Below are 21,439 nucleotides of genomic sequence, written 5' to 3' on the forward strand. Positions count from 1 at the left end.
GGGATCACATCTCACAATCACCAGCTCCAATATCACTGCTTCGCCGTCTGAGTCCCATATATGGCATTGCTTTGCACCTCGTCATTTTTCTACCTAGCCAGCCCCATCTCCCGAACGCCAGACAAAATTGAAACCGCCGGAAGGAAACAGAGCCCCAACCGCCATGCAATCAATAGAACCCAAGGACAGCTTTCTCCCTCTTCCCCCCTCCTCGTAGCGTGCCCGTAAGAAGCCCAACCAGCCACCGCGTGGTCCGACCAGCCCAACGTGATCCTCGCGTGCCAATTCCCTCGAGTCTGCCTGCCGCCTTTAGCGACGCGTCTGCGCCGCGTAGCTCGCCCGCAGAGCCATGATCTGCTGGCGCTCCGCCTCCGGCAGCTGGTCGATCGTCTCCTGCGGCAGCTCCATGACGGCGCGCATGAGCGCCTCCGGGTCCTGGCCCGCGGGCGGGGCCTGCTGGGCAGGAGGAGCAGCAGCGGCCGGCGGCGGGATGGCGGCAACGGGCGCGGCCTGCGGGGGAGGTGGGGCGTAACCGCCGGGTGCGGCGACGGGGGGCGTGCCGGTGGCCGGGGCGCCACTGCCGTAGGCCGCCGCGGCGGGGATGGGGGCGGTGCCGGGCTCGACGACCGAGTTGATGGCGTCGGGGGAGACGAGGCCCATGATGAGGAGGGCCTGGAAGATGGCGTAGCTGAGCTGGGGCGCCTGGGCGAGCAGCTCGGTGGCGCGGGCCGGGTCCGAGGTGGCGAGCGTCTTCATCTGCTGCAGGATGTCGAGCAGCTGGGCGGGCGGGAGCGTGTTGAGCGTGCGCGAGATGGCGTCGGTGCACGACACCCCCGGCGGCAGGTCCTTGCCCTGCGGGAGCGGCGGTAGGGAGGAACCGCCTGCGCCGGCGGGCTGGATTGAGGATTGGGGCGCGTTGGCGCCGCTGCCGTTGGCGCCGGCGGGGTTGGGGTAGTTGGCGCCGCTGGCACCGGTCTGGGAGGTGGTGGTTAGTTTGATGATGGATGGGGTGGGGAGGGGTATTTTGAAGGAAAATACATACTGCGCCATCGCGATCGCGATTGTCCTCATCGCTGACCGTCTCATTGCTGAAGTCGACACGCAGTTTGCGACCCATGATTTCGTGGTCGTTGAGATTCCTGACCGCTGAAGCTGCGGAGTCTGAGAGACAAGAATATCGTTAGCTATTTGTAGGTATCGTGGAGTAAAGAGAATGAAACAAAAGGGTAGGGGAGGCGTACCGTAGTCTGGAAATTCAGCGAAGCCAAATCCTTTGGGGCGACCAGTTTCACGATCGTAAACGAGTCTGAAGTTCAGCACTCTCCCTGCACCACTAAAGATTTCTGTGATTTGCTCTTCCGTCAAGCCTTCACCCCGGGTCAGCAAAGTTCAGATCGCGGCAACCATGCTACTGTGGCTCACCATAGGGAATATTCCCCACGAACACAACACGAGATGGTTGTCGGGTCGACATTGTGTGTGGGAATTGGGCAATTGCCTGCAGAATAGTTGGGTAGATGCTACTTGTTGAAATATGTAGAGGCAATCAAGATATTGATACGTGGGAGCGATGGCACGGGGATGTGTAGTGTTGTGAATGTGAATGTCACGTCTGGGGGTCGGAAGTGAGCGATTGGGAGATGGAGAGATGGAGAGTTGATCGAAAACGACCAAGGACCAACAAAGGCAGCAGGTGACGATGGATTTATGCCAAAGCAAGTGGGCTACCGCAACAATTGGGGCTTTCCAAGCTCTCTGTCCCTTCCAACCTCACGCGAGTCTCGTGATCAGACCAAATTCAGGTAGGCAGTGTTGTTTGATGAGTGAAGTTGGTGAGTTTCTCAATGAGACCAATGATGAATGTTCGGTTGAAAAAGAGGTTGAATGGCACGTTCCAGATGATAATTACGTTACATCACGTACTGTTCAGTACCGACAGGGGTCAATTAAAGGGAACAATTGACTTCATTTGGCACACGTGAGCGAGCCGCAAGAAACGCTCGGCGCACAGGCCACCAAGCCCTTGCAAGCTACTGAAGCTCTTTCTCCACCACCGAACAAACCGAGCTGTGGGTGGACTTGTCGCGAGTCTCAACCATTGCGCCCACCACCAGCAAACATGTCGAATCGCAGCCCATTTGAGGATTACGCCAACCGGATCCGGGCCGCGGCGAAGGCTGGCGGTCGTGGAGCCCCAGGCTTCCCTGGCGGTTTCCCCGGCGGTTCTCCCCGAGGTATCGGCGCCGGTCTTGCCGGTCTTCTTTTCCTCGGTGGCGGGGCCCTCCTCTTCCAGAGCGCCCTGTTCAACGTCGATGGTGGCCACAGAGCGATTAAATACCGGAGATTGAGTGGTGTCAGCAAGGATATCTACGCCGAAGGTGCGACCCGCCACCCCGTCGATGCCGATATCGATATCGATCTCGAGAAACTAGACTAACGCGGCTGCAGGTACCCATTTGATGGTCCCGTGGTTCGAGACACCCATTATCTACGATGTGCGGGCGAAGCCGAGAAACGTCTCCTCCCTGACCGGCACGAAGGATCTTCAGATGGTCAACATCACCTGCCGTGTGCTCTCGAGGCCCGATGTGCAGTCCCTCCCCCAGATCTACCGGACCCTCGGCCAGGACTACGATGAGCGCGTCCTCCCCTCGATCGTCAACGAGGTTCTGAAGAGCGTCGTCGCTCAATTCAACGCCAGCCAACTGATCACCCAAAGAGAGATGGTTGCCAAGCTCGTGCGGGAAAACCTGTCACGGAGAGCCTCGCGCTTCAACATCACGCTGGATGATGTGTCCTTAACGGTTAGTGGCCGGTATACGTGCGGTTGCACTGGATTGCGCTAACCCGAAATGCAGCATCTCGCTTTCTCCCCGGAGTTCACAGCAGCAGTCGAGGCCAAGCAGGTTGCTCAACAAGAGGCACAGCGCGCCGCCTTCGTTGTCGACAAGGCCCGGCAGGAGAAGCAAGCCATGGTGGTCAAGGCACAGGGTGAGGCCCGGTCCGCGGAACTCATTGGTGATGCTATCAAGAAGAACAAGGCGTATGTGGAGCTGAAGAAGCTAGAGAATGCTCGTACGATTGCCGGGCTTCTGCAAGACGCAGGTGGCAAGAACAGGCTCCTCCTCGACTCAGAGGGCCTGGGTCTGAATGTTTTCGACCAGACCGAGAGGAAGTAAGGAGGCGGGAGGGTCACTTTGGGGGCAATGGACAATCTCTACTGTATGTTTAAGGGGATGTGGCGAGCAGTCTCCGTGTAACAACATGATGAATATAGGTCTGTGAAGGTTCAGATGCTCTCTTCTCCCATTAAGCCCTGTTTACTGAGTATTGGCACTGAATTTGTGCAGGAGTTGAAGCAGTCGTCTTTTCGTCGAGTAAATGGGCGATCTTGCCGATCGTTGCCATGCCGCAGATTTGAGAAGAACTTTGCATGCGCCATGCGGTGATTCGAACCACACCATTCGTCAAAATAATACTGTTCCAGTTGGAGCTCTTGCTCGCGAGGCACGAGGCTGGGAAAAGTTCCTCGAAGCGTGATTAGTGTACATACAACCGGCAGCGGAGAGGGGGTAAATTGGCCGTGCCCCCGCATTACCACCCACCGGCGTCTGCTGTGTAGCCGTATCGATAGAGGCGGCGAGGCCGGTATAAAGTTGCCAGGGCCCAGCAAGCCTAAAGATGTCAGGTTCCTTTAACAAATTAACCCCATGATAGGTAGTTGATCATTCTCTTTTCGAAGCAATGCGCCCTCTTCCTCGGCAAACGACCAGTCCCCCCGCCACCGTCTTTCCTTCCCAGATCAGCCCTGCCTCTTCTAGCAGTACAGCAGGAGACGACACAATCGTTCCAGCAGTATGCTACGATGTTTGTAGTGAGAAATATACCTTGACTATCAAGTTAATGATGCACCTGATACTGATTCCTTCACCAATATAGATAACGCCTATCGGGTATCAGCAGAAATAGGCCTCGTTCCCGAGCTTTGTGCCCCTGAATCGCCGTTTCGGCAATACCGTGATGAATGTGTCGCCTGCCTCGAGGGATACGGCCCGGGGGGAATCCCTGGCGATTTTCCATTGGGCGAGGCCATTGCCTACTGCAACACCAACCCCACGCCCAGCGTCGATTACACCATTCCGACATCGTGGCTTACAAATTCTACCACCCTGGCGGTCATCACCGTCTCCGGAATAATAGAAAATGATATCACAGGCGATAAGGTCTACACCATCGTAACGGACGTACTCGTCACGCGATCCGACTGGACCGGCTTTGATCGGAGCACCACGACCACCCCACCTACTAGTCTAACGACAGGGGTCGATGGCATCGAAACGGGCGACAGCGGTATATTCATTCGTTTCTTCTTGAAATCTGAGAGTTGCGGCTAACGCAAGGCCGAGCAGAGCCCGGCGACTCGAGTAGCTCGGGTGGGAGTCGGGCATGGATCGCTGGCCCGGTGATTGGGGGCGTGGCAGGCCTCGCTATCCTTGTGGGGATATACTTCTTCTTCGCCCGCCGACGGAAACGACCTCATAATGTGGAGGAGACGTGGTCCGGCAAACCAGAGCTACCCGCGGAGAGCGCAGCAGGGCCGCCAAAGACACTGCTGGAGGTCGAGGCCGAATCTCGACCTCCGCAAGAGCTCGATGGGGCTCAATACACGTCAGGCTACCAGCAAACACATGGGGCGCCGGCGGAGCTGGCCGCGAACGAGGTCGCTGCGCGGGAGATGGATGTGAAGAGCCCGGGTGAGGAACTGGGAGCGGAATCACTATCACGTCCACCAGCGGGGAATATATAATAAGAGGACGTGGAATTAATGAAATCGCTCCGCCGTTGGAAAGTCTGGCATGAGTTGAGGTTAGGGACCCTGGTTCCTGGTTCCTTGTTGTTTGTTAGCTGCCGAGCAACACCTGCTTCGGGTTTTAGGCGAGGGATATAACGCCGTGGTGAAAAATGTATCTTCCATAATAAATATGAATAAAATCTGAAGTACATATTAGTTATCTACACTAATAGTGCCTTCACTTTTTTTGAGATACACCGTCAGGTCGACTGCTCACTTCGTTATTTTGGCAAGAGATCTCGAGCGCAAAACAGCCGCCCCACTTTGAGCTCACTGCAGCTACCCCACTACCCCTCCTCATCGCCTTGACTTCAAGGTTCCCAACTTGCACACCTCTGCTGCCTTCAGCCTGCTTGCCACCAATCTCCCCATATTTGGACCACGCGACTGCATCCCGACCCCGCCGTGCTTACAGTTCAAGCTCCAACCAGCGAAACCCCCCTAACCTCATCTTCATCACCCCCCACCCCAACGAAAACACACCTCCTCAGCACAAGACCACACCGTTCGCCAAGATGCTCATCAAGTACGTCCCGCCGCGGTATCGATTGCCGCCTGCCCCGCCACCATTATCCCGCCTATCCCGGCCAGGGAGGACCCCTTACCCCCCGGTGTACTGACCGATCAACCCCCCGCAACCGTAGGGTCCGCACGCTCACCGGCAAGGAGATCGAGCTCGACGTCGAGGGTGGCGATCAGGTACCTTGTCCTACCCGTTTCATACTCAGGTCCCTACCAAGACGTTGACTGACCGTCCGCAAAAAATACAAGGTCTCCAAAATCAAGGAGCTCGTCGAGGAGAAGGAGGGCATCCCGCCCGCTCAGCAACGTCTCATCCACGGCGGCAAGCAGATGTGAGTTTTGTCTTTTGCCTCTGTCCTAGTGTCATGTTACTGAAAACCCGGGCTAGGGTCGACGATAAGACGGCGGATGACTACGCGCTCGTGGGCGGGGCCACGCTGCATTTGGTTCTGGCGCTTAGGGGCGGGCTATGAGGGGAAGGGGATGTGATGGGATGCGTGGCTGGGTTCTGAGTCGAGTTGGAGAGGGAAGGGGATAGAAAGTGATGGAGATTTCTGCTACCTACTACCTACCTACCCGGGCAAGACGGTGCATTAGCGTTTATTTTTGGTACTTGCTGGGAAGACGACGGACGGGAAACAGAGACTTGGTTTGGCTGCCTACCTGTGATGTGGGATGTGGAATGTAAAACGGCCCATTAGGTGGGTGTCAGCCTTGTTATCAGTTCGTTGTTTGATACGTTCGATGGTTCTAGGTGTATCTCTTCTCGCAATGGCGGTGTTAGGCTAACTGTACGGAGATGAGTACTAGCTTTGGTAAAACAAGCATAAAACGCGGCTTGATCACTCGAACTGTGGGGTTGAAGAAGCCTTATAACCCTTCCCAGACCGCTATGCATATCAGCAACCATACCCCACGAGGCTATGAGACAATGAAAGTATATATCTTGAAAACCTTAGAACATGAAACCGAAACCATGAAACCTGACCAGCAAACCACTAAACCGTTAACTCCACGCCACCCATGACCTTGCCGTATCCTCCCGAGCCCCGTTTCCTTTGCGATCCCCGTCATACCTAGCCCACCGAGACTTCAAGATGACTCCAGGTTAGCGGGAAGTAGCATCATCTCATAATCCCGGACTGGTGGTTTACGGAACATCATCGGCTATCCGTTCTCGTCGTACATCGGATTTCCCTGGGCGTCCTTCTTGTGCGGGGTCTTGGGGTCATCACCAATCGCCATCCGACGTTCAGTCGGGGTCGGCCCCTAAGGGTAGTGTTAATATCGGTCCCTGGGAACGGGGGCTGTAAAGCTGGAACTCTGGCGAGGGATAACCAGGGGGCAGTTGGGAGCTTCCAATACGAGTGGGAAAAGACTTACGTGGGGCAACGGCGCCTGGCGCTACCGTTTTGGGAGCAGACTGGGGGACATTCTTGCCCGATGGCTTTTGAAAGCGTTGGTTGGCACCCGGTGTTGCTAACAGACCCTTGCGCAGGGGTTTGGTGGGCTGCCTGGGGGCTTTGTTGGACGATAGTAAGGCAGAGGGGGTTGTCTTCTCGACACCGTGGTGGCGCTTGGTTGGCTGCTCAGTATCTGTAGCCTTAAGGCTCCGCTGGCGCTTGAGAGATTGATTAGTGGCCGGCTGAGGCATGGAACGTGGCCCCTGGCGTGATGATGAAGCAGAAGCCGCGGGTTTCTTGTGTTCGAGCTCCCCAAAAAGGTCATCATTATCAGCGTCGCCAAAGAGCTTAGCATCACCCGATAGATAATTGTCGGGACCCTCGTCGTCGCTGAAGCTGAGAACATTATTAGCAGCTGCGGCCTTTGGTTGGCCTGCATTCTTGATCTGAGATAGGCGTGCCTCGCGTTTCTCGCGGTCGTCGGGGCTGCCAGTGGCGGCCGGAGTCGGTCTGGGGCGGGGCGCTCGGATTACCGGAGGTGGTTCTGGGATTGAATTGCGATACTCCATCCTGCGGTGCTCGTCGACCATGCCGGGGGGCGGTTTCTTGATCTGACCTGGCCGGACGGGAAGTTTGCCAGACGGCGTCGGGAGCTTGAAGCACTTGGCTTCTCGGCGAAGTTGGGCCCTGGTGGCTGAGATGAAGGTTTGATCCCCACGCGACGGACCCCACCCGGACCTGACCTTGGGTTTACGTAGCTTCCCGCCTCTCTCGGCCGAGATGATGGTGGAGGCGCGAGACTGCTTTTCTTGACTGTGTGCGGCGAACCCCTGCTTCATCTTCTCGGTGGCGGCAGCGAGCTGCTCCGTGTCAAGCTGCTTGTACTTGCCATAGACCTTGTGCCACGACTTTGGGTTCTGGGGGGCGTAACCGTGCTTAGCAGCTAGTAAGGGGAAGTCCTTCGTGATAATTCGCTTCCAATGCTTTTCGGTCTCATCGTAGATGTCGTCACTGTTGAGCTCCAGAGTGTGAAGCTGCTCGGCCGACTTGACAGCCGCGAGGATTGGGTCGACATACTGGGGGGCGATCTGGCCCAGACTTTCGATGAGTTTGACGTTGTCGATTGCCACCTTGAGACTCATTTCTGCAAGAGACCGAGGGCCAAGGGGAACCTTCACAATATGGCTGGGCCCCAGGGCGGTGCCCACAAGAGCGCGCTGTTGAGCCATTGCGGGCATCTTGAAATAGACTAAGTTCGAAACAATTGAAGTGGCAAGATGATGCCGAGAAGATGAGGTTCGAAGTTGAGCTTTGAAGGTAGAAGTTTGAAGATGGGGATGGTCGGATGCTGTGCTGAGTACCTGCAGGTTGAGGGAGCAGAGATCGAGCGATTTCGAAGTCGGGAAAACGAGAGAAAGGAAAGATGGGGCGTTGGGATGGCCCAATATATATAGTTTTTCGGAGCGCCTCCGAATCAGCGACTGGGATACCTGCAGATGGTACTTTGTTGTGGCGTATCGTGCAATGTATCCAACCTTCTGGGGCGTGATTCAAAGATAGCTCGTGGCCTGATGGCGTTTCCGAGATGCAGGGTGTTGGGGGTTTGATGCCGATGTGCAGGCAGACAAACTTCGAGCATTGTTGCGCAGCTCGAGTCGCTGGTTTCACTGAGTTCTTGGGCAATTTGCCGAGCCCGTGGAAGGCGGTTTTTGACGGGAGGTAGAATTGAAAACAGTGTTGAATGAGTACCCGAGTACCCCTCAGAAAGTTTGGGTCGTCAAGAGCAGACCTGCTATAAGAATGGAAGTTGCGATGGGACACATTCAGGGGGGTCTTGCCAAATGAATGCTGTCATGTATTATGATCAGTTTCATCTGTACCTGAGGTATTGGCGGATTACCGAAGGGCCGATATGGATTGGATGCTAAAGGCGTATTTGCCGGCCCCGCGTTAGGCCTTAGCTGTCGTGGTCTTATCGAAAAGATCAGGTGGTTGGTTGTCAAAGAAGGAGCATGTGAGGTTATTCAGGTTGCCAATGCGAGCCTTGTCGCACTGTGCGAGGGATCTTGGGCCTTTGTCCTCCACGTAATCTCACACGTGTGGCATTGTAAAACGGTGCCTGTGTCCTATTAACACTGTTAGCACACTGTGTGTCATGGTTTTGCCCCACACTGGCGTGCGGCTCAAGCTGGCGTTGGACCAATCTAGAACTTTGCTCTCTGTGGATATCCGGCATCTTTGAACATCACATTGAGCAGCTCGATTGCGCTTGCCTGCCGAAGGATTGTTGTTGAATGCAAGAAATTATCACATGCCCGCTCGCGGTTTTCTACCCACTTAATCCGACAATCTCAACTTGCCTATTCCGCCAATCTTCAATTTTTGATTTTACGACCCAATAACGGCCTCAAGATGGCGTCCTGGGGCCTTCTCGACGACAAGGAAGAAACCGAGCTGCACAAGTCCCGGCTTCTTAACGTGGAAGAGAAACCATTCAAGCGTATCACCAAGCGCCTCAGCACCCTCCATTCCCTCACAATCGCACGAGCTCGCCAAGCACCGACACCACCCCCCGAAACAAACGGCACCCCCAGCCAGCAATCCCTCCAAGCCGCCGCCCCCAGCCAGCAGCAACAACGCGATGGCACGCCGGCCCCGGGCGCCGACAGCAGCGCGTCGCCCGACCTCGCGCAGCTCAAGGAGGACGTGACGATCGACTTCGCGGCCTTCGACAGCAGCATCGCGCGGCTGCAGTTCCTGCTGACGGCGAACGAGCGCGAGCGCGAGCGGTACGCGGCCGAGCGGGAGCGCATCGTGGCCACGTCGCAGTCGGTCCGGGACAACACGGTGCAGCTGCGCGCGCAGCTGGAGCAGGCGCAGACGACGCTGGCCCAGCGCCGCGAGTTCGACGCCCTCGCCGACGCCATCACCACCAACGCCTCCCTGCGCCCCCGCGCCGAGCAGACCGCCAACCTCCGCAAGCTGCGCGACGAGATTGCAGAGTTGGAGGCCGAGAGGGAGGCGTACGGCGTTACATGGCATGAGCGGAGAGAGCAGTTCGCGAGGATCATGGACGAGAGCATGCGGTTGAGGAGGTTGATTCGCGATGAGAAGGAGGAAGTGGAGAGGAGGGAGGGGATGGATGATGACGAGGCTGGGGGTACACCGCGGCCTTCCGGGATGGGGAGCCGGGAGGGATCGCCTAGGCCCGAGGGCGGGCTGGCCCCGAAGAGTGGCGCCGAGAGTGATGCTGTGGGTACACCTCGACCAGTATCCGTTGGCGGCCGGACGCCGGCGAGAGACAGCCCCGCCCCGGGCCTGGACAGCCAATCTTTCGCAGCCAAGCGAGCCACGGCGATGGATGCGAGCCTTTCGCAACTTGGCAGTCAGATGGGCAGCCGGATGGGCAGTCGGGAGCCAACGGTTGAGCGGGAAACCCAGGGCGAAACTGAGGCGGGGGAGGATGTTGAGATGGGCGAGCCGGAGGATAACAAGGATGCTATATCAGAACCCGACAGCCCCCTGACTCCGCCCCCAGCCGACGATATGCCGCAGATTGTTGTTAACGGAGAGGGAGAGAGCATGGACACGACATAGTCCGTCATAGGCTATCGCATAGCGCTTTTGGGATTGTGTGGGCGTGTTACAAGCTGCCTAACTAGGCAGGTCATAATTTAATTTTGGGACATTTTGTCCGTGGCCTCTTGTCAACACAAACAATGCACGGACACGACATGCTGTCTAGTCCATCACATACTATCACTCGACACTCCCGGGAATATGTTGGCGTGAGGTAAGCTGCTTGAGCAGACCATAACTTGACATTGACAGCATTTGATTCCCAGCGAACATGTACTCCCGTCATCTCTCATCAACATACAAAATCATGCGTGGAACCTAAGACGACTCCGACTTCTCAGCAACCTTCTGGCCCGTCTCCAGCGCCTCCCTTGCCTTCTTGAGCTCTTCCTCAGACCCAGTCCCGTCACTCTCCGAAATGGCAATCTGTTCCTCGAGTTTCTCCACCGCGTCCGAGATGCGCTTCCTCAACGGTTCGAATACGGCTTTGGTCTCGTCGAGCGCAGCTTTCTAGACTGAGGGTTAGGGTTGGACTCTCACTCAACATCTCTCTGTTTGTTTGTCATGAGGTGACCCACCTCTTGCTTCAGAATGTACTCGGCATTCGTATCCAGGTCGGGACTGTTGTTCTCGATGTCCTCTTCCAGCTTCTTGATGCGCTTCTCCTGGCTGGCCTGGTCTTTGTGGTAGTAGGATTCCTCCTTGACGAGGCGGTTGACGGCCTGCGTCGCAATGGCGAGGGGCGTTGGGGGTGCCATCTTGGAAGGTTGGTGTCCCGAGGTTGTGGATGCTGGCGGTTGTTTAAGATCCTGTAAAGGTTTTATGCTTTCCCTAGTTATGGTTGCCTGGATGGTGTCTAGTGAGCGAGGTCTGAGTCCTGATGTGCCTGTTGTGTTGTTGACTTTGAGGTGGGGTTGGCGGGGTAAAAATTGGGTGACAGCCGCGACAAAATAGGGACATCACAACGAGCAAGAAAGGTTGCCTGAATGTTTATTTAGGTACCTATGTGATAACCTCAATACCGTTCAACTGCCGATTTTCAGAATAGTTTACATTTATCCAAGCGACCTGACCACTTCCTTTGTTTGTTCCTCTTGTCTCCTCCCCCTGAGCATGGATGCCAGACGTGCTCGACTCCGCGAATTCTCCCCGCGTTTCACACAACCGGGATAAACGTGGCTTGACTTGTGGCTTGCTTCGGTATATCAGGCACGAGAACATTCGAACCCCCACGTTTGTGGCTGTTACTTTTCGGGGTCACCATTTTGAGGTCTGACAAGACCGAGAACCAAGCCTTTCTCTCTCGAACCAACAAAGAACCGACAGCCGGGGCCGCCCCGACTCCCGTGAGTCCCGTCCTTCGGCCTTCCGTACCCCGAGGTAACTCCGTCTTGTCTTGACATCCGGTGTCCACCAGACGGAAAGTCCCCCATGTTTAACACGCAAGACAACGGTTCTGTCGGCTCTCCAGTTGAACTTTGATTGGTTCCCTGTGCGCTGGGAGAATCGGCAAACGGCCTTCCAAGGCTGACCTGCAGGGCCGAGTCGGAGATAAGAGGGTTCGGCGGGGTTCGATGCGCCTGGACCAACGGGGGAACTCCAGGTTGGGACCGCAATTGGGGCGCGGCTGTGGGCGGGCGACCTGTCAGCAGCCACTCCACTCAGGGAAAGCCGCCGAGCGGCGACTTGGTTGAATTGGACACGTCGTCCAGTGCACATGGGGTCCGGAACGGTTGGAACCTGGAAGGCTGAATCTGTTTCAAATCTCCATTCCACTCGCTTTTGGCATTTTTCTTTCCTCAAGAAGGCCGTTGGTTGCCTTGCTTTCCCCATGATATCCTCGTAATTGCATTAGTTTTTCCTTGCATTGGAGGTTCCATCTTTTTTACGGAGAGTATTCAGGGTTTCAATCTCGGCTTCCCGTTCCCTGCCTGCAGCTCTTCATAAGATACCCGAGACCCCCCGCTGCCAGCCTGGGGCCGGCAACGCCCGCAGCACAGCATGGACAACGCCTTCGCGAAGTCGATTGACGAGGTGCTTGGCACTCTCGGTGTGAGCAAAACGACCGGGTTGACCAACGAACAAGTGTCGCAATCCCGAGCCAAGCACGGGAAGAATGGTATGAGGCGCGCCCCTTGAGTCCGTGTACCCTTTCCTCCTTGTTCGTGGCTGACATCTTCCCGGACAGCGATCGCCGAGGAACCCCCAACTCCCATCTGGGAACTTATTCTCGAACAATTCAAGGATCAACTAGTCCTCATCCTTCTCGGTTCCGCTGCTATCTCGTTTGTGTTGGCGCTTTTCGAAGACGAAGGAGGCTTGGGCGCGTTCGTCGACCCGGCCGTCATCCTCACCATCCTGATCCTCAATGCTGTCGTCGGAGTCTCGCAGGAGAGCAGTGCCGAGAAGGCCATTGCTGCCCTGCAGGAATACTCGGCCAACGAGGCCAACGTTGTGCGCAATGGTCAAATTCACCGGATCAAGGCGGAGGAGCTCGTGCCCGGTGATATCGTGGACGTCGCCGTTGGCGCTCGCATCCCCGCCGACTGCCGCCTTGTCGCGATCGAGAGCAACAGCTTTGCCGTTGACCAGGCCATCCTGACCGGAGAAAGCGAGAGCGTGGGCAAGGACTGCCAGGCTGTCATCAACGACGATAGGGCGGTGCTTCAGGACCAGATCAACATGCTCTTTTCGGGTACGACTGTCGTGACCGGTCATGCTAAGGCTGTGGTTGTTCAGACTGGCTCGAAGACTGCCATTGGCGACATCCACGAGAGCATCACCGCTCAGATCTCGGAGCCAACCCCGCTGAAACAGAAGCTGAACGACTTTGGTGACCAGCTCGCCAAGGTCATTACTATCATTTGTGTCCTGGTCTGGCTCATCAACATCCCTCACTTCAGCGACTCCAGCCACGGCAACTGGACCAAGGGCGCCATCTACTACCTCAAGATCGCCGTCTCTCTTGGTGTTGCCGCTATTCCCGAGGGTCTTGCCGTTGTTATTACCACCTGCCTCGCTCTCGGAACCCGCAAGATGGCCGCCAAGAACGCCGTGGTCAGGAGCTTGCCGTCCGTCGAGACTCTTGGAAGTTGCAGCGTTATTTGCTCCGACAAGACCGGTACCCTCACTACGAACCAGATGAGCGTTAGCAAGATCGTCTACCTGAACAACGATGGCAGTGACCTGGAGGAGCTTGACGTCGAGGGCACGACTTTCGAACCCAAGGGTGACATTAAATTCAAGGGTACGGTGCTGCGTGACCTCAGCCAGGAGTCTGCAACGGTTCTTCAGATGACCGAAGTCTCTGCCCTGTGCAATGACGCCCGGCTCGACTACCACCCGCTCATGGCAACCTACTCCAACGTTGGCGAGCCCACCGAGGGCGCTCTACGAGTCATGGTCGAAAAGGTTGGCCCTTGCGCGCCCTCCAACAGCCAGGGTCAGGATTGTGTTCACTACGCTAGCTCTTGGTACGAAAAGCAGTACAAGCGTCTTGCGACCTACGAGTTCTCGCGCGATCGCAAGAGCATGTCGGTCCTCGTTCAGAATGGAAGCCAGCAACACCTCTTCGTCAAGGGTGCACCCGAGTCTATCATTGAGCGCTGCACCCATACTGTGCTCGGTCGTGACGGGAAGCGGGTTCCCCTGGACCGCAAGCTCACCGATCTGCTTCTGAAGGAAGTCGTCGACTACGGAAACAAGGGTCTCCGCGTTATTGCTCTGGCTCGCCGTGAGAACGTCAATGGCGATCCCCTTCTCCACAAGGCCAAGTCCACCGCTGAGTACGCCGCCCTGGAGCAGAACCTCACACTTATTGGCCTGGTTGGCATGCTGGATCCGCCTCGCCCGGAGGTGCCCGCTGCTATTCAAAAGTGCAAGGACGCCGGCATCCGCGTTATCGTCGTCACTGGTGACAACCGCAACACGGCCGAGACCATCTGCCGTCAAATCGGTGTCTTCGGTCCCAAGGAGGATTTGACCGGCAAGAGCTTCACTGGCCGCGAGTTTGACAACCTTAGCCCCAGCGAGCAGCTGGAGGCGGCCAAGAATGCTTCTCTGTTCTCTCGTGTCGAGCCTACCCACAAGTCCAAGCTTGTTGACCTGCTCCAGTCGCTCGGCGAGGTTGTTGCCATGACCGGTGACGGTGTCAACGATGCCCCCGCCCTCAAGAAGGCCGATATTGGTGTGGCCATGGGTTCTGGCACCGATGTGTCCAAGCTCGCGGCCGACATGGTTCTGGCTGACGACAACTTCGCTACCATCGGTGTCGCCATCGAGGAGGGCCGCTCCATCTACAACAACACTCAGCAGTTCATTCGCTACCTGATCTCGTCCAACATTGGCGAGGTTGTCTCGATTTTCTTGACCGCCGCCTTGGGCATGCCCGAGGCGCTCATTCCCGTCCAGCTTCTCTGGGTCAACCTGGTCACCGACGGTCTCCCGGCCACCGCTCTCTCGTTCAACCCGCCTGACCATGACATCATGAAGCGGAAGCCCAGAAAGCGCGACGAGGCCCTGATCGGCGGCTGGCTGTTCTTCCGGTACATGGTCATCGGCACCTACGTCGGTCTCGCCACAGTTGCGGGCTACGCTTGGTGGTTCATGTTCCACTCGGAGGGACCCCAGATCACCTTCTACCAGCTGTCGCACTTCCACCGCTGCTCGACCGAGTTCCCGGAGATCGGCTGCCAAATGTTCACCAACGACATGGCCAAGTCTGGCTCCACCGTCTCTCTCTCGATCCTGGTCGTCATCGAGATGTTCAACGCCGTAAATGCCCTCTCGTCTAGCGAGTCGCTCCTGACGCTCCCCGTGTGGGAGAACATGATGCTCGTGTACGCCATCACCCTGTCGATGGCGCTGCACTTTGCTCTGTTGTACATTCCGTTCCTTCAGTCGCTGTTCTCCATTCTGCCCCTGAACTGGACCGAATGGAAGGCAGTGTTGTACATCAGCGCCCCTGTTGTGTGAGTACCCTCCCGTGTTCGATTTGTTGAGACATTGCTAACCGTTCCCAGTCTCATCGATGAGGGTCTCAAGTTTATTGAGCGGGCATTCTTCGTTCAAAGCTCGACCCGCAGGTTGCCGAAGGCGAAGAAGGACCAATAGAGTGGAGGAAGCAGGCGTACATAGATACGTAGACCTGTATAGTACTAGTACATAATCAAATCTAGCTGCGCAAGCGGTGAACGCAGAATCATAGGTCACAAGCATGCATGTCAACGTGGTGGTTATTCTGCGGTCTCCATTGCGTACCGAACGGAGCCTCGAACTGTTGTATTGTTACAACGCCCGTATGCCCAGCTTAATCATTGCCAGGACACTATTCTCCGTTGCCCTGTCATGTCTCATGTCGCCTCTATGTCCCTCTAATCCTGCCGCCCCTTCAGCAGCCTCTTGGTAACCTTGTCCTTCTCGATGATGTAGACATGAGCACCCCAGCCGGACAGAGCATCGCGGTCGACGGCGTTGAGAAGGGATTGCGAGATCGTCTCGAAGAGTGCATCCGGGCCCTGCATAGCGGAAACCCACACTGTCAGCAAACTATCCCAACGGCATGCCACCAAGCATTAAAATCAAGAACGTCATAGGATGTACATACCAGATCCGGCTCCCACAAGCTCTCGCACATGCCAAACAGCTGCTCCGTCGCGGTCCCCGAGACGATAAAGTCCTTCGCAAAGTCGATGCACCCGATGCTGTCGAAGCCGCAGATGAAGGGGGCGCCCGTGGTGGGGTCGAGGCCGGCGACGACGGGGCTGACGAAGTAGGGGCCGAAGCGGCGCTCGTAGAGGGAGCTGCTGACGAGGTTGGCGAAGGTGCGCGGGGCGATGTGGCGCTCCTCGCGCAGGCGGTACATGTTGACCTTGTAGCGGAACAGGTCCGACACGGTCGACACGTCGGTCGCCAGGCCCGTCAGCCCCAGGAACACGTTGTCGCCGTACTGGAACACCTTGGGGAAGTTGTTGGACACCGTCAGCGCCTGCAGCCCCAGCCGCAGGTCGCACGCGATCGCCACGCAGTCCTTGCCCACCATGGCCACGCAGGCGCCGCCGTCTGTTGGGAGGGGAAGGGTGCGGGGGTTAGAACGCTGGCTTGTGGGGTGGTGGTGGTTGGGTTGGAATGCGGGGGAGAGGTACTTATTGAGAAGGGTGACGACTAGAGAGAGAGAGGGTTTTGTTAGTAGTGTGGTGGTGAGAATACGGTATGGTGTGTTGACGTACCATCTTGACTGTGGGTGACGGTGCGTCTTTGGGGGCAGTCGTCGGTCGATGATGATTCTCGGAAGCGGGACGGCCGACAAGAGAGCAATGGAGCTCTCAGGTTCGAGGCGGGCGGGGTTGCGGCGCAAATAAGAGAATGAATTTGTCGTGTGACTGGATATGCCGCCGAAAAACGGGCACAAACGGGATCGCAATCTGATGATGTTGCGGTGCCGTGGGCGATAGAGAGCTCTCTCGTGCAGCAATAGCAGCCTTGTGGTCGGGCGGGTTGGAGCTCCAGCTGACAGGCTACGCTGGAGTTGACGTCGGAGCAAGGCAACACGCAGCTGGCGCGGCATGGGAGGCGACCAGGGTCCCTGGGAAGAAAGGCGGTGTCGGGCGGCGCTAATGCTGGGGCCTGGGGAGCTCCCGCTGTGGCGCGTCCATCAGTGGAATTGCCCCTCCATCCTCCAAGGCTCTCTCATCCCACCACCGGACATACTACTAAGATGACGATTCCTTAGTATTCCACCAACATCCATAACTCTTTGATGTTCAATCAAAAATATCCCGATATTAGGCTTGCTACACTCGACACCTCTCGGCCGTAAAGAACAAATTCCGTTGGCAAATAAGGGATTAGGCTGGCTGCCTTTTACACTCCGAGCTCCACCTCGCCGCCTCATCCCCTCCTGACAAAGCAGCCTACCTCAACAAACACCGGTTCATCAACCCGTTTGCTTTAAAGTTTTACCTCAACACAAACTAGCATCTCACAGAATTCACCTCAAGATAAATACCTTTTTTTGGCTCCTTGTGGATCTTCCCTCCCTGTCCCCTGGGTAGCTCGCAAGCACTTATCCCACCCGTTCTCCTAAAAGAGTGGAGCTTGAGCTTGGTTCGATCTCCCTGAACTGTCCAACACCGCCACCAACCTCCCAGCAACCCTTCACAGCTTCGCCAAAATGTCCACACACGTTGAGGTCGTTTCGACCGATCTCAGGCGGGCCAAAATCAAGGTCACACCGGGGACGTACCTCGTCGATATCTTGGGCGAAGCTTGTAAGAAGCTCAACCTGAAGAGTGACAAGTATGAGCTCAAGTAAGTAACTGCCTAATTTGACAGCGCCTTTACTATACTCAACTAACAAACTCAGGCACAAGCAGAAGCTGGTCGATTTGACTGGCCCGTTCCGGACATCCGGACTCAGTCCTGGCGCCAAACTTGAGCTCGTACAAAAGTCGAAGAGCGCCTCGGTGGTATCTATCGCCCTTGACGTTAACGGCCAGCGTTATACCAAGAAGCTTCCGAGCGACATGTCTTTATGGAAGGTGATGCGGCAGTTCGAGAGCTCAGAGAAGGGCTTGAGTATCACCGGGAGGGGCGTGCCTGTGGGGACGAACAGCGGTCAGTTATACCACGATGCCCCGGTGGTGAATATCATGGGTAGAGAGTATGCAGCGATGGAGGACCTGCAGAAAACGCTCTCCCAGTGCGGCATCAACTCGGGCAGCATGGTGCTTAGAGTTAGTTTCAAACTCGGCGAGAGGACCCTTTACGATGCCATGCGGGAGATCGCCCAGTACCTCGACGAAGTGGAGCCGGAACAACCCACCGCAGAGGGAGCAGAGTCCCAGCCAGCTTTGGCTACCGAAGAGCCGAAAACGGCTGACAGTGCTCCGAGGGAAGTTACGCAACCTGAAGCCATCGCGCCGGCGGCCACCGAGGAAGAAGCACAAAGTGCGCCAGCCGAGTCGAGCACAGCGGGCGAGCCCATGGAAGTCGATGGGCCACCTGCTACAGCTCCTGCCCCGTCGAATCCTCTACAACCAACCGGCGTGTTCACCGCGCCAACATCCTCAACCCCGGCCGCCGCCTACACACGCGAAGACGACTCTGTCTACGAACCGACCATCGCCCACGCCCAGCTCCGCCAACAGCAGCTCCTCCACCGATCCCAAAACACGCGCCTCAAGTCCGACGCCGAGCTTGCCGCAGATGCAGCCGAGGAGGCAGCCCGGCTTGCCAAGATCACCGAGGTCGAAGTCAAGGTCCGCTTCCCCGACCAGACCTCGGCCACGTGGACCATCACACCCGACAAGACTGGCACCTTCCTTTACCAAGCGATCCGCAACGTCATGAACCACCCAACTGCGCCCTTCAAGCTGATCCTCCCCGGCCCGAAGACAGTCATACAGGAGACGGACAAGAAGCTGATCGTCCAGTACCGCCTCAAGGGGCGCGAGATGCTGCATCTACTATGGGAGGACTCGGTCACGGCCAGCGTGCGGCGGGAGCCGTTCCTCGAGCGGAGCGTCGCGAGCAAGGCGAAGGAGGTGGTGGTGCCCGACATTCCGCAGAGCGTGGCGGACGAGCGCGATGCGCCGGGGCCGTTGACTTCCCAGCCGGTCAGGCAGGAGAAGGGTAAGGGTGGGAGCGCGCTTGACTCGGATGCTGTGAAGAAGAAGCTGGGCAAGTTCTTGGGGCTGGGGAAGAAGTGAGGGGGACTCTGGGGACAGTGGTTGGCGGGGGCATGGCGAGAATATTACTACGGTCGAGTTGAGTGTTGCTCATGCTTAGGGAACTTTTGCATTGTGTGGCGTTAGGGTCCCGGAGGTTGTCTGATAGCGGTAGTTGGTTTGTAGAAGCGAGTTATCATTCAACGAGTCACGGCCTAACTCCCCGAGTGTCGTTGGCATAACAGTTGACGGTACTTCCAAAAAATGAGTGTCCTTGAACATCTAGCTGTTGGGCCTTTTGCAGTCATATACGCTAGTTGTATCCGCTATCAACTCACTAGACCGGTCAGTCAATTCGCGCCATCTCACCAGCGACACGGTAACGCCCGGTTACGTATATGCCCATTTCTGTATCCACGGCTTCACTTAGTGGCCGGCCCGGCGAGACTCGGCAATGTATCGCTGGAGCTCCTCGACCTTGGACTTGGCCCGACCGAAGGTGCCGAGCTGTGACGTTGTCAACCTGGTACCGGGAAACGACGATTTCACATCCGGAGATAGGGACGAACCTTTCTCTTGCAGAATTTGCGGGCACGCTTGTCCTTGCTGTTGCGGAGGAGTTCGACAACCCGACGCTCGTAGGGCGCGAGACTGTTCGGCGGAGGCGTTTGTTAGCTGTCCGGTAAGGGATGATAGTCCGATCCGCAATCTGAGCTCAGCTCGGAGCACGCATGTGAAGCTGTTCCAATCATCGTACATGGATCGCGGCACGTGGGTAAGGCGCGGCTCTTCAACGCCCAGTCTGACTCCGGGGGAATGGGAAAAGTCACGACCAACCCCCACCCCTTCAACAACACAACAGCGCACCCCCTTTTTTCTCTCTCTCTCTCTAACACCCCAGAATATTGAGAATGCTAACTCACCCGGCGACCTCCTTGACAATCGATCGCACAAACTCGGTCCGCTTGCTCGACTTGCCCTTCCGCTGAGACGGCCGGGGCTTCGAAACGCGGGGGGTGGTTTTCTGTTGCCATGCCAACGTTCAGGGGCTGGTCAGCAACGAGTTCTCATGATAAATCATTCATGGTTGAGGAGGGTGAGGAATATTGCAGGATCCATAAGAAAATATTATTATTTTGGGCACATAATTGTTTATTGCGAGGTGTCCACGCTGGAAACCTCCCATCAAGTGCAAATCAGACGTACGTGACCCTTGTTGATGCCCCGCGAGAGGCCTGTCTTCTCGGTTTCCTTCGCCATCGCTTCGTTATCGGTGGCCCGTGTCGTCGTTATCGTCGAGTTGTCGTGGCTTGTGCAGTGGAGTTGGACGAGTTTGTGGAGTCGAGCTAGGGCTGGTTTGGGCATTCGGCTTGATTTAAGAGCTGTGGGGGTGGCTTGCTTTGAGGGATTGGAGAGTGGCTGGTGCGACGGGCTTCAAGGCCTTGGCATGCTTCCCTGCTCGGCCCTTGGACGACAGTTCAAGATCGTGCTCTGAGGTTTGACCCGGGTATGGTCACATCAGCCGGCAGAGAGGCTCTTGAGAGTCCGAATGAGTCACAATTAGGGAAGAGGCACTCCGCAAATGGCCGTCTTGTTTGACGGTGGACGCGCGTTCCTTGTCCTCTACATTGTTGAGGTCGAATGGTGTTGATTTGATCCAGTTTGCTCAGTTTCCATGGTTTGTCGTGTGTGTCCCGGGCGGGAGCAAGATGCGACATCCCGAGCGTGGGTTCTCGAATATTGTACTCTTGCCCTACCGGAGTCGAGCTTAGGTATTTGTGAAAGTGGTAGACAAACATTTCCTTGCTTCGTCATCAATGTGTGCGAGCTTTGTTACGCCATGGATTTCTAGACACCGCGGCCTCGCGAGTCCGAGGTTAGTGTAAACCACCATCACGCATCAGCTTCAATTATTTATGTCACACCAGGCATTTCACAGTATTATGAGACGGCTTGTGTGCGTAGGCAGGGTTCTTCATGTTACGCAGGCAGTGCTCAGCAAAGGCAGACGAAGAAGAGGTAGACTCCCTCGGGTGGCTGCTTGAATTCAGTCTGAAGCCAACACAAAACATCTCGAGGTGGCTCTAATCCCTATGCAGTCCAACCTCACAAGTCACTCCGCTTTACTGCCTGGGAATGACGTGGTTTGACCAGCTATGACTTAACTTCGGAATCCGGGAGGGGGCCAAAGAATAGAAGTCATCCAGAACAGCTCGTAGGGCTGGCCGGGAGTTTACTGAGGTAAGAGCACATGCAACTGATTGAGAGTATCCCCCCCTTGGATAAATCGACAGAGCTTGGCTGACCGGTCTGAAATCCATTTCTCTGAAAGGAGAGAATGGCCGTCTTTGTTGACCCAAACCAGGTGACTTGCTTGGTTGATGATAGTTTGGGTGGCACCTTCCCAGAGGCTACCT

The 21,439-nt window shown here is 56.4% G+C and overlaps 11 protein-coding genes across 11 annotated transcripts; 6 read left to right on the forward strand and 5 right to left on the reverse strand.

Annotated features, from left to right (window-relative positions):
- Nucleotides 1-309: 309 nt before the first annotated feature.
- Nucleotides 310-1,869, reverse strand: B0H64DRAFT_428410 (uncharacterized protein; the record flags this gene model as incomplete). The annotated part of the gene is made up of 4 exons (XM_062805843.1): nucleotides 1,423-1,869; nucleotides 1,242-1,367; nucleotides 1,043-1,161; nucleotides 310-975 (listed from the first exon to the last, which is right to left on the reverse strand). The coding sequence occupies exons 1-4, from the start codon at nucleotides 1,472-1,474 to the stop codon at nucleotides 310-312; spliced, it is 963 nt and encodes a 320-aa protein (XP_062663836.1). The 5' UTR covers nucleotides 1,475-1,869.
- A 119-nt stretch (nucleotides 1,870-1,988) lies between these two features.
- On the forward strand, nucleotides 1,989-3,204 carry B0H64DRAFT_12734 (band 7 family-domain-containing protein). The gene is made up of 3 exons (XM_062798069.1): nucleotides 1,989-2,378; nucleotides 2,449-2,804; nucleotides 2,859-3,204. The coding sequence occupies exons 1-3, from the start codon at nucleotides 2,120-2,122 to the stop codon at nucleotides 3,177-3,179; spliced, it is 936 nt and encodes a 311-aa protein (XP_062663837.1). The 5' UTR covers nucleotides 1,989-2,119; the 3' UTR covers nucleotides 3,180-3,204.
- Nucleotides 3,205-3,744: 540 nt separating this feature from the next.
- On the forward strand, nucleotides 3,745-4,807 carry B0H64DRAFT_369590 (uncharacterized protein; the record flags this gene model as incomplete). The annotated part of the gene is made up of 3 exons (XM_062802040.1): nucleotides 3,745-3,874; nucleotides 3,940-4,350; nucleotides 4,410-4,807. The coding sequence occupies 3 exons, from the start codon at nucleotides 3,745-3,747 to the stop codon at nucleotides 4,805-4,807; spliced, it is 939 nt and encodes a 312-aa protein (XP_062663838.1).
- A 687-nt stretch (nucleotides 4,808-5,494) lies between these two features.
- Nucleotides 5,495-5,847, forward strand: B0H64DRAFT_316012 (ubiquitin-related domain-containing protein; the record flags this gene model as incomplete). Its single annotated transcript, XM_062800270.1, has 3 exons — nucleotides 5,495-5,551; nucleotides 5,624-5,706; nucleotides 5,763-5,847. Coding segments are annotated over 3 exons (225 nt in total), but the record flags the coding sequence as incomplete, so codon positions are not given.
- Nucleotides 5,848-6,513: 666 nt separating this feature from the next.
- B0H64DRAFT_12664 (uncharacterized protein) lies at nucleotides 6,514-8,133 on the reverse strand. The gene is made up of 2 exons (XM_062798055.1): nucleotides 6,758-8,133; nucleotides 6,514-6,643 (listed from the first exon to the last, which is right to left on the reverse strand). The coding sequence occupies exons 1-2, from the start codon at nucleotides 8,013-8,015 to the stop codon at nucleotides 6,627-6,629; spliced, it is 1,275 nt and encodes a 424-aa protein (XP_062663840.1). The 5' UTR covers nucleotides 8,016-8,133; the 3' UTR covers nucleotides 6,514-6,626.
- An 871-nt stretch (nucleotides 8,134-9,004) lies between these two features.
- B0H64DRAFT_380628 (Tho complex subunit 7-domain-containing protein) lies at nucleotides 9,005-10,540 on the forward strand. Its single transcript, XM_062802748.1, has one exon. The coding sequence runs from the start codon at nucleotides 9,190-9,192 to the stop codon at nucleotides 10,372-10,374; it is 1,185 nt and encodes a 394-aa protein (XP_062663841.1). The 5' UTR covers nucleotides 9,005-9,189; the 3' UTR covers nucleotides 10,375-10,540.
- B0H64DRAFT_380629 (tubulin binding cofactor A) lies at nucleotides 10,541-11,278 on the reverse strand. Its single transcript, XM_062802749.1, has 2 exons — nucleotides 10,935-11,278; nucleotides 10,541-10,866 (listed from the first exon to the last, which is right to left on the reverse strand). The coding sequence occupies exons 1-2, from the start codon at nucleotides 11,112-11,114 to the stop codon at nucleotides 10,675-10,677; spliced, it is 372 nt and encodes a 123-aa protein (XP_062663842.1). The 5' UTR covers nucleotides 11,115-11,278; the 3' UTR covers nucleotides 10,541-10,674.
- Nucleotides 11,279-12,058: 780 nt separating this feature from the next.
- B0H64DRAFT_421563 (uncharacterized protein) lies at nucleotides 12,059-15,554 on the forward strand. The gene is made up of 3 exons (XM_062805535.1): nucleotides 12,059-12,475; nucleotides 12,545-15,326; nucleotides 15,378-15,554. Exons 1-3 carry the CDS (start codon nucleotides 12,358-12,360, stop codon nucleotides 15,466-15,468), a joined length of 2,991 nt encoding a protein of 996 aa, XP_062663843.1. The 5' UTR covers nucleotides 12,059-12,357; the 3' UTR covers nucleotides 15,469-15,554.
- A 20-nt stretch (nucleotides 15,555-15,574) lies between these two features.
- B0H64DRAFT_380633 (proteasome component) lies at nucleotides 15,575-16,885 on the reverse strand. Its single transcript, XM_062802750.1, has 4 exons — nucleotides 16,584-16,885; nucleotides 16,500-16,518; nucleotides 15,962-16,416; nucleotides 15,575-15,872 (listed from the first exon to the last, which is right to left on the reverse strand). Exons 1-4 carry the CDS (start codon nucleotides 16,584-16,586, stop codon nucleotides 15,729-15,731), a joined length of 621 nt encoding a protein of 206 aa, XP_062663844.1. The 5' UTR covers nucleotides 16,587-16,885; the 3' UTR covers nucleotides 15,575-15,728.
- A 642-nt stretch (nucleotides 16,886-17,527) lies between these two features.
- Nucleotides 17,528-19,064, forward strand: B0H64DRAFT_437496 (GLUT4 regulating protein TUG-domain-containing protein; the record flags this gene model as incomplete). The annotated part of the gene is made up of 2 exons (XM_062806255.1): nucleotides 17,528-17,664; nucleotides 17,720-19,064. 2 exons carry the CDS (start codon nucleotides 17,528-17,530, stop codon nucleotides 19,062-19,064), a joined length of 1,482 nt encoding a protein of 493 aa, XP_062663845.1.
- Nucleotides 19,065-19,448: 384 nt separating this feature from the next.
- Nucleotides 19,449-20,282, reverse strand: B0H64DRAFT_437497 (ribosomal protein L36e; the record flags this gene model as incomplete). Its single annotated transcript, XM_062806256.1, has 4 exons — nucleotides 19,449-19,529; nucleotides 19,592-19,673; nucleotides 19,946-20,046; nucleotides 20,229-20,282. 4 exons carry the CDS (start codon nucleotides 20,280-20,282, stop codon nucleotides 19,449-19,451), a joined length of 318 nt encoding a protein of 105 aa, XP_062663846.1.
- Nucleotides 20,283-21,439: the final 1,157 nt, after the last annotated feature.

This window comes from Chaetomium fimeti (genome assembly GCF_033439085.1).
Source record: "Chaetomium fimeti strain CBS 168.71 chromosome Unknown B0H64scaffold_1, whole genome shotgun sequence".
NCBI classification, from domain to species: domain Eukaryota; kingdom Fungi; phylum Ascomycota; class Sordariomycetes; order Sordariales; family Chaetomiaceae; genus Chaetomium; species Chaetomium fimeti.

Coding starts and splice junctions, on each gene's coding strand:
- B0H64DRAFT_380629 (XM_062802749.1), bottom strand. CDS start 11,114: ATGGCACCCCCAACGCCCCTCGCCATTGCGACGCAGGCCGTCAACCGC. Junction 10,867..10,934: donor AGTACATTCTGAAGCAAGAG/GTGGGTCACCTC, acceptor CCCTCAGTCTAG/AAAGCTGCGCTCGACGAGAC.
- B0H64DRAFT_380633 (XM_062802750.1), bottom strand. Junction 15,873..15,961: donor GCTTGTGGGAGCCGGATCTG/GTATGTACATCC, acceptor TCCGCTATGCAG/GGCCCGGATGCACTCTTCGA.
- B0H64DRAFT_12734 (XM_062798069.1), top strand. CDS start 2,120: ATGTCGAATCGCAGCCCATTTGAGGATTACGCCAACCGGATCCGGGCC. Junction 2,379..2,448: donor CAAGGATATCTACGCCGAAG/GTGCGACCCGCC, acceptor ACGCGGCTGCAG/GTACCCATTTGATGGTCCCG. Junction 2,805..2,858: donor TGGATGATGTGTCCTTAACG/GTTAGTGGCCGG, acceptor CCCGAAATGCAG/CATCTCGCTTTCTCCCCGGA.
- B0H64DRAFT_380628 (XM_062802748.1), top strand. CDS start 9,190: ATGGCGTCCTGGGGCCTTCTCGACGACAAGGAAGAAACCGAGCTGCAC.
- B0H64DRAFT_421563 (XM_062805535.1), top strand. CDS start 12,358: ATGGACAACGCCTTCGCGAAGTCGATTGACGAGGTGCTTGGCACTCTC. Junction 12,476..12,544: donor AGCCAAGCACGGGAAGAATG/GTATGAGGCGCG, acceptor CTTCCCGGACAG/CGATCGCCGAGGAACCCCCA. Junction 15,327..15,377: donor TACATCAGCGCCCCTGTTGT/GTGAGTACCCTC, acceptor AACCGTTCCCAG/TCTCATCGATGAGGGTCTCA.
- B0H64DRAFT_12664 (XM_062798055.1), bottom strand. CDS start 8,015: ATGCCCGCAATGGCTCAACAGCGCGCTCTTGTGGGCACCGCCCTGGGG.